Source organism: Canis lupus, chromosome 9, assembly GCF_011100685.1.
Source record: "Canis lupus familiaris isolate Mischka breed German Shepherd chromosome 9, alternate assembly UU_Cfam_GSD_1.0, whole genome shotgun sequence".
Taxonomy (NCBI): domain Eukaryota; kingdom Metazoa; phylum Chordata; class Mammalia; order Carnivora; family Canidae; genus Canis; species Canis lupus.
In genome coordinates this window covers 11713429-11722544 of record NC_049230.1, presented here as the reverse complement: position 1 = coordinate 11722544, position 9116 = coordinate 11713429, and the positions used below count along the sequence as shown (strand labels likewise).

At 51.2% G+C, this 9116-nt stretch overlaps 1 protein-coding gene across 1 annotated transcript in view; it reads right to left on the bottom strand.

The window, feature by feature from the left end:
- Positions 1-3420: 3420 nt before the first annotated feature.
- FAM20A (FAM20A golgi associated secretory pathway pseudokinase) overlaps positions 3421-9116 on the bottom strand; it is a 49009-nt gene continuing 43313 nt past the window's right edge. Inside the window, exons 6-11 of the mRNA XM_038546774.1 lie at positions 8326-8441; positions 7638-7818; positions 6514-6623; positions 6034-6115; positions 5476-5535; positions 3421-4055 (exon numbers count right to left, since the gene is read on the bottom strand). Coding sequence (XP_038402702.1) covers positions 3791-4055; positions 5476-5535; positions 6034-6115; positions 6514-6623; positions 7638-7818; positions 8326-8441 — 814 coding nt within the window. The 3' untranslated portion in view covers positions 3421-3790. The remainder of the gene's footprint in view (positions 4056-5475; positions 5536-6033; positions 6116-6513; positions 6624-7637; positions 7819-8325; positions 8442-9116) is intronic.

Here is a 9116-nt window from a genome sequence, read left to right as displayed (position 1 = left end):
AGACAGAGAGAGAGGCAGACACAGGCAGAGAGAAAAGCAGGCCCCATGCAGGGAGCCTGATGTGGGACTCGATCCCAGGACTCCAGGATCACGCCCTGGGCTGAAGGCAGGGGCTCAACCGCTGAGCCACCCAGGCACCCCAATATTGACATTTTAAAATTGAAGTGGCATGTTGTTTGTTTTCTTAATACTGCTTTATCTCCACAATCACAAATTAATAACTGAATCTTTTTGTATTTTTGTTCAGTCCTGGCTGTATATTGCTAGATGAGCTGGAACAACATTGAGAGGCAGGGCCAGCTCACCTTTAATATGTCCCCCAAAGTAGCTGTCATGCCACTATCAGTAAAGGCCATAGATGGGAGATTCTAAAGGAGAGTCTTGAATCTCTCCCTTCTTACTCTGTGGAGCTTTCGCATAGAAATCAGTATTCCTGTGTACATTTATTGGTGAAATTTGTTAACATTAAGTTCAGAGCTCTGGCTTCATCCTGAGTCCACCTAAAACTCAAACCACTAATGAGTGTAGTTTTTTCATTTTGTACACGTTCTGCCAATTTAGCTTACGTAGCTTTGTGATTCCCAAAGTCACCACTAGATGGAGAGCACTGGTTTTATCATCTCAGTTCATGTCCAAGGAGTTCGGCTTAGTCCTGGTTTTATTTGCGAATTCTGTGGATTTGCCTACCTGCTTAAAGGTATTAGTAACCCCCCAGTCAGTACTCAGAGCACTTCCCCCGTCATTCTCGGACACGAGCGGAGCGGCAGAGACTTTTGATTCTCCCAAAGCATGTGTGCCTAGCTGACTTTGACAGCTTTGCCTGCTTTGTGGTTCTGGCTCTCCTGCTGCCATCAGATGCCCAGCTCATGGTCTATCTAGTGCTGCTCTGGCATTTTTTTGTGCTTTCTGCTGGTGATGTTGGTATTTACTATGGCCCCCAAGTGTAGGGATAAAGTGCCGGGTAGTGTTCCTAAGGCCAAGGAGGCTGTGATCGTGTGTCTTGTAGAGCAAACAGGTGTTTTAACTAGCTTCTTTAAGGCCTGGGTTATGTGCTGGGCCGCCCTGAACTTACGGTAAAACAATGATACGTAATATGGTGTCTTTAACACACCTTAACACGTAAGACAGGATTGTGTATTGATTTGTTTACAGAATTGTAACTAGAGCTTCACGGGAATCTAAACCCTTTATTTCCTCTAGGAGCAAATGGTTCAGTCTCCACTAATTTGATGTCCATGGTGACTTCATAGACTATAAAATTACCCCAAATAAGAGGACCAACTACATTTAACAGTCTTCAAACTCAGATTGTCCTGGCTTTTGGGTAGGCAAAAACAAATTCCTTCAAACCCCTCTCCCTACCAATTTACGTACTGTACACTTTTCATTGTTACTACTACATTGTCAGTAGTAAAGTGAACGGTTGTTACAGAGTGACAGGAGAATTTTTGTGTTATGGTAAGTCAACGAAAAAGGACATGTTGGGAGAAGCTGACCATTCTAAGAAAGGAGTCTTGTTTTCTGGTATTTTTTTAAACAAATGATAGAGTCTTAATCTTTGCATTAGTGAAAAATAATGGGGTGTTGAAGTAATAAATTAGGTAACTTGGTACTTTACATACTGTGATCAAACTCCATGCTATTAACCCTTTTAAAATACACCACAATTTTTATTGTAGGCCATTTGAAAACCAGCGCACTGTCCTAGACGTGGCTGGGTTTGGGATGGAGCTGTGGCTTACCTTCCTTAGGCTCTACAGTTTGATATGCCAGACCATTCAAGTGCTGTTCTTTGAGTGTCTTTGCCTAAATATTTTTCTGCCATTCCTCTGTGTGCAATTATCTGGTCCCTCCACCTAAAGTAGGAGACAGTTCGTGAAGTGGGAAGCCCTGAGCAACAGTAGAGCCCACAAGTGATGGAAGCCTCTGGGGTGAAGGTTCTACTAAAGGGTTGATTTTTTTTTTTTTTTTTTTACATAAACATAACTTCACGCATTGAAGTACTCTCAGGTTTTTGTATTATGAAAAGAACACTTGGGAGTAGGTTTAAATCATTATATTTTATGATTTTGTGAGATAGTTTTTTTTTTTTTTTTTTTCTGTGTACCTTGGAGGTAAGGGATTCTCTGTGTGGGAAGAGCTCAGTGAGTGGCTCTGATGTTACTGTCATGGAGACATAGGGTCCGAGGTAATGCAGCAGTGATGTGGGGTACCCGGTGGGTCAGAAAGACCCGTGTTAACTTGTCCTGTCAGGGCTTGGACGACCTCTACGGTGCCGGACCTGGTACCCACCGACAGCTTCGTTCAACATCCCCCCTACACACACACACACACACACACACACACACACACAGACACACTTGTAGAATTGAGCCTCTGGCCTTTCTCAGAGAAGTGGATGTGCTGATATCAGCCATTTTTACTTGTTGACTGACTAATTGCTCTATAGTGTGAATACATTCCTATCATTTGGGTTTTCAGACATGAATTACAAAAAAAGAAACCAAGCCTCCTATGGAAGGCGTCTCAGATGTTGGCAAGTCAGTAGGGAGAAGGCTGAGGGGATGGGATCCCTAACACAGCCATTTTTAAGAGCGGCTTCGAAACTTGAGGGGCACCTGTGAGGGGGCGCTCAGTCAGTGAAGCGTCTGCTTTCAGCTCAGATCATGATCTCGGGGTCCTGGGATGAAGCCCCGCGTAGGCCTCCCTGCTCGGTGGGGAGTCTGCTCCCTCTCCCTCTGCCGTTGCTCGTGCTTGTTCACTCTCAATCAAATAAATAGAATCTTAAAAAGTCAACTTGATTTAGTCGTTTTTTGATAATGCAACTCAGGGGTGGGGCATCTAGGGTGTCGGACCTCAGAGCCTCCTGCTTCTCTTGGAGGCCGGTGGGTGACTACTGTTCTGGGACCTTAAGGGAAAGAGGATTGTGGTGGGTGGGCTCTGGTAGGTCTTGGCTTCTCTCCTGCCTGAGTCCAGGCTCATGCACCTGCTAGGCTCCTTCCTATGCTCTTCCATCTTCTACTTGTTCAACCAGACTACCCTGGTTTTCCCTTCATTACAACTCCTTCTATTGTTGCTGGAGGCTAAATTTGACATACTTGATGTTATTTTGGTTGATACTTAAATACTCTTCAGATTGAAAACATCCCCTTTGAGATATTCTGAGCAAATCCCTATGTTATTTTTTATCCCTCATAATAACATTTTTGAGAGCTTGCTTTGGGACCGATCAGTAAGGGATTACTATATTCAGTTTGGGCCACGGTGACTGGGACATACATAGAAAGTGTGAAGTCTACTTTGAACCAGCTTGAGAGCTAACCATTTTTAGATATTTTTTTTGTCTCCTCGTGAGATGCCAGATGTTTTATCTGGATCAGAAATGATCCTTGTAGATATAATAAGGATCTGGAGGTCAGCTAGGTGTCCATTGGTGTCCTTTTATTTTATTTGTTCTACTCTTTTTCTGGGACAAGGCTTCCAATCCTTCCAAGCCCAACTCATATCCAGATTGCCCGGTGGGCTCAGGAGATGGATGGTCTGTGGCCTTGATGAAGCAGTGCTTTTTGGGAAAGAGGGAGTTCCACTAGAGAAGCCACACACCAAGGAAGAAAGTTGAGTGGGTCCCTCTTCTTTTTTTCTTGTGGAATCATCCCAGTGCCCTGCCTCTTCCAGAGCTCATGACCCAGCACCGCCAGCATGGACAGGGACGCAAGGAAGCAGTGGTCCACCCCCAAGAGTCCACTGCTGGCTCCAGGTACAGTTCCCGAAATCTGGCTTCATCCAGCCCTTAGCTTGTCAAGTTAGCCTGGCTAGAGTCCAGGGCTGACTGTTCTGCTGAGTCAAGGGCTATGACACTCTGTTCTCCATGGACCTCCACACACCCCTCCACTGTCTGTAGGATGATTTGGAGTCTCCGGTCCAGGGCCAGGAGGTGGGGCTCTGTGAGGACTGGGCTGAGCTGGTCTTCTAGCAAAGATTCCCGCATCACGTCACTGAGTCTGTAGTCGGCCTGGGCCAGCAGCTGCAGGTGCAAAAGCGTTTTCTTCTTTATCCTGGAAGGAGAGAGTCAGAGGAGGCAAGTAAGTAAATGTGAAGAGAAAAGGCTTGCCTCAACTTTCCCCACAAACAGCTGTCGTAGCTGTTCTGGGAGCCTTCTCTCCCCCAGTGTTTCCTCAAGCACATGTGAATGAAAACTGGGGAAAAGGAAATAAGTGACCTGTTCACAACATCTTAAGGAGATTTAAAGCCGCTGAGAGAAGTTTCTGGTAGGTGAAATGATGAAGATATTTGCCATCTCAAAAGCCATAGATACCCTCCACCTCTAAGCTGTTTTCTTGCCAACTTTATAATATTTCTCTGTATCAGACTATTGGATGGAAATGGGGTGGAACCAATCTCGACTTGAGGATTTTGATTTCATTTTATGTGAGAATCTTGACTTGCACTCAGATGTGTAAGCCGCTTAATTGTCTGACTTGTCATCAATAACCACTGCCTGTCCTACTCAGGAGGAGAGGGAGGGATGGAGGGAGGCACGTTTAAATGAGCCGAAAAGTGGAAAAAGAACCTGCTTTGCTCAGTTTTCCAGCTAGAAATAAATGAGGTGGTTTTGCTAGGCACGCAGCACATATTTCTAGTTAGCTCGGAGCAGGCGGGCCATTTCACAAGCCTGACTTCGAGAGGTATGGAAGTGGGTTAGACATTCTCTAGCGAATGGTGGCCAAAGGTCAAAGGACTTCCTTTCAATCTGACACGAATTTGTGGGACTTTTTAAAAGATTTTTTTTCATTAAAAAAATTTTTTTTAAAGATTAGTTTTATTTCTTTTGAGGGGAGAGGGGCAGAGAGAGGAAGAGTCTTAAGCAGACTCTGTGCTGAGTGCAGAGCCAGACCTGGGACTTGATCCCATGACCCCAAGATTAGGACCTGAGCCAAAACCAAGAGCTGGATGCTCAACTGACTGAGCCACCCAGGTGGCCCTAAAGATTTTATTCTTAAGTAATCTCTATACTCAACGTGAAGCTTGAATCCACGACGCTGAGATCAAGAGTCTTATGCTCTATCGACTGAGCCAGCCAGGCGTCCCCAGTTTATGGGGCTTTAATCAGGATTTTACTTAGATGGTGAGCAAGTAGTAATATTTACGAGCTTATGTTAAGTGCTGAGCGAAGCAGGGAATCTGATTAGTCGTGTCAAAGACTATCAGGCTCTGTAAGGGTGAGCTCTTCTCTGAGTGGGTTCGAGATTAAAGTTGGCGACTGAAGGGTTTAAAAAACGTCCTCATTCATCCTCTGCTGACAGATGGGAGAGATGGGGGTTGCCGGGGAAAATTCTGTCAGTGGACAAGAAATGAGGTCATTCCTGCTCCCCTACCCACTGGGGGTCCTAGCCCAGTGAACACTGAGACCTTCTGAGCTCGGCTGTGGGGGGATGGAGAGTCACCTTGCCACCTGCCCTGGAGCTGGAGGCTCACCTGCAGCACTGGGACAGCGGGGACAGGATGGAGAGTTCGTCCTGGGAGTGTCGTCCAAACCTGGAAGGGGACATGGGCGTTCAGGGTGGCCTGCAGCACTTCCCTCCTAATGGTTTCCAGTCTCCTCTCCCTCAGCCTTGTTTGGACTCACAGCGCGGGGTAAAGTGCCAGGGGCCATGGAAGCTGCCTCTCCAGCCCCCTCCTTGTCCATCAGCTCCCAAGAGCCTCTGTGCCAGCATCATTCCTTCTTCCTTCCTTCATTCACTCATTCATTCATTCCCTAACTACAGGGGGCCAGACACTGAGGATGGGCCATGCGCTCTGCCCCCCAGACTGAAGCACTGAGTAAAGAAATGTGGGAAACATCAGTCTGTCTCACCAGGATGCTCTCGGGTTGGAGGAGAATCCAGCGTTACTTAGCAAAGATCAGGAGAAAGAGGAACTGGACCAAGTCGGGCCAGGACACAGGGAAGGTGACCATGCAAGGGCCTCATTCTCGGGGGGCCTCGGGGTTGTCCTGAGCAGCTACGGCCGGGAGAGCCGTGTTGGGACGCTTACCCTCTGGCGTTGTCAAGGTGGATGAGGAACCCATCATCCCCGAATTTGGTGAACATCTCATAATGGTGCCGGTCCATATTTCCTGTAAAGGAGGGCGGATGCTTCGGACGTCTGCGTCCTCCCCGGGCACGGAGGCCTGTTCGCAGTTGTCAGGAATCTGAACCCAGGGCCCCACGCTTCCCACGGTTATCAGCGACGGTGCAGAGGGAGAAGGAAGCCAACGGAACAAACAGACCCTCGTGTGGACGGTTTTCATCTGGTGGAAACCTGGGTCCTGGGGGCCAGCCTTGAGTGAGGTGCCCTCTGACCAGGGGAGCACGTTCACCTCTGTCCTCTGGGGCCTCTGGCACTTGGAGGCCGTGGGTCGTGCGAGGTTCCTCGGGCCTCAGAGTCCAGGCTCTGCCTCGTTGCCCAAGGTCACGGCGAATCCCAGCCCAACAGCCGGGGCCAGGGCCACCAAGTGCCCCAGCGGGGACCTACCTATCAGGAAGTCGAAGATGGCCATGTCAATGATGTTGAGGAGGCGGTTGCTGCTGTTGTACGGGTAGATCTGTTTGACGGTGTCGCAGTAAAGCGGATTGACCTCCCACCTGAGGGGGAGAAGAAGTCCTGGGGCTGGAAGAGCCAAGATGGCGAGGTGTTGGGGGCCCTCCTCACACCTGCCCTCGCCCCCCAAGTCCCGGCTCCCTCACCCCAGCCCGGGCTCCCGGCAGCTCCTGGCCTGCAGGCTGTAGGTAGCTGGGTACATGGGGGGCCCCGGGGCAAAGACACGTGGCAGGCTGCAGACTCCACGTGGGGGAGAAGAAGGTTCTGGGTCCTGAGCATCCATTCTGCTGGGCTGGGTTACCGTGGGCCGGAGGGGAGGCGGTGGGGCAGGAGGCCACCTGTCCCTCACCTGCTTCTCTGCAGCTCCTGTCACTGAGCCCCCTGGACCTGGCCCCCTAGTTCTCCTGGACCATTCAGAGCCCCCCTTCCCTTCAAGGCCCCCATTCTCTCTCCCAAGCTCCGGCTGCTAGGATGCCCCCTTGTCCCTCCATCTGCTGGGCTCCGGCTCAGCCTTCGCGGGTCCCCTAGGATCTGTCGTGTCCTCCAGGGACCCTTCCCTGTTCACTTCTCTTCCCATTCATTCATTCAGCTGATAGAAACCAAGTACTACCATGTGCCAGGGGGTGCGCTTGGCCCCAGGGGGCCTGGGGTGGGGGGAACACCTCTGGGGCTTGGCTTTCCGGGGCTTACTCAGGTGGAGCAGGTGGAGCAGGTGTTGCTCCTTCCGGCTCTGCATGTGCTTCTCCGGATTACAGCAAGGGAGCCACTGTGTTTTCATAATCTGGCTACTGGTCTGACGCCCCCCGCCCAGGACTGGGAGCTTCTGGAGGGGAGAGCCTGTGTCTCTCAGTTCCGTACCCCCTCGCACATAAGAGGCTCTTCGTGACTGAGTACCCCAACTAAAGGGGGGAGAACAGGCACAGCTGGCCCCAGGATCCGGACGAGATCAGGAAATGACTGGGGTTTGGGGATCCGAGAGCCAGGCTGGCTGCAAGGCCTTGGTGCAGGGACTGCAGCCCCGCGCAAGGGACGGCATCACGGCCAGGGGGCCCACTCACTCTTCTTTTCCTGCCAGCGAGTAGGAGCGGATCCAGGGGTTGGGCACAGACAGCCTGGGGGCCAGGTTGAGGGACGGCAGGAAGGCGGACAGGGAGCCCTCCAGCAGGTGCGGGTTGCCACAGACGGCATATTCAGTCTTGCACATATATGGGCACTTGGCAAAGAAGCACACGTTGCTGGCTGGAGGGTGCGGGAGGAGAGAGAGAGGAGGCCTAAGAGAAGGAGGCAATGCCATGTTCCTGCCCCCACCCCCGCCCCCCGAATCCTCCAGGAGGGAAGGGAAAGCCTCAACGCTCAGCCAGGGAAGAGGCCAAAGAGGAAACTATTGCTTTCCCCGGCGTCGGGGCTCGTGAACGCTCCTAAACCGAGCATCCTGGGTACCAATTTTTCAGATGTCTCAGGGTGGAGAAAGTGCGGGACCCAGCCCCACTGCATCCCATCCAGGTGACTAGAATGCTCTTTGCTTGAACAGGTGACATCTGGTTCCAGGAGGCTGGCAGGGCAGTTCCCGTGCACACAGGCCACTTGGCATCTCACAGACTACCTTTCCCACCCCCAGTTCACCTGGGGTGATGCTCAGGTGGGCCGGGGTGGGAGGGCCTGAGGGCAGCCTATAGCCATCCCAATGAGGGCGGGAGCTCAGGCCGTGCTCTTCACCCCAGCACATTGCTCTGGCCAGTTCTCTACCTGGAGAGACGAAGAAAACGCTCTGCAGGATTTCATTCTTGGTGACTTCCAGGATTTCCTTGGTGACATTGACTAGCCTCCCCACTGTGGGTGGCACCCGGCGGAAGTCCAGAATCCTGCAGGAGAGAAAGCCCTGTTCATGTCTGAGGACTAGTCAGGGGGTCGGAGGGTGGCCCATTGGAAATGGCATTCCTGACCGTACCCAGCCCGGCCAGTACTGAGCCGACCGCGCCCGGGGCCAACCTGTATCTAAAGAGGCCGGAGGAGGGGTGGAGAAGGAATCCTTATTCTAGCAAGCCTCCTGGGCAAGCCTTCCCACCACCTGTGTTCTAGGTCAGAGCTTTCCATACTTCAGTTGGGCATATGTGTGACCTGGGATCTCGCTCACACGCAGGCTCAGATTCAGTGGGTCCAGGGGGAGCCCGAGATCCCGGATTTCTGAAAAGCTCCCAGGCCCCGACTGCCAGCCCATAAAACACACCTAGAGGAGCCACGACAGGCACAATGGAGGGGAGGAAGTTCAGCAGTGTGCTTTCAACCTTTTCTTTCTTTTTTTATAGGTTTTATTTATTTATTCATGAGAGAAACAGAGAGAAAGGCAGAGACACAGGCAGAGGGAGAAACAGGCTCCATGCAGGGAGCCCGATGTGGGACTCGATCCTGGGTCTCCAGGATCACACCCTGGGCTGAAGGGGGCCCTAAACCGCTGAGCCACCCGTGCTGCCCTCAACCTTTTCATATCACAACCTTAAGACTCCTGGGATACATGGGAGTGGATGCATTCTTCCCAT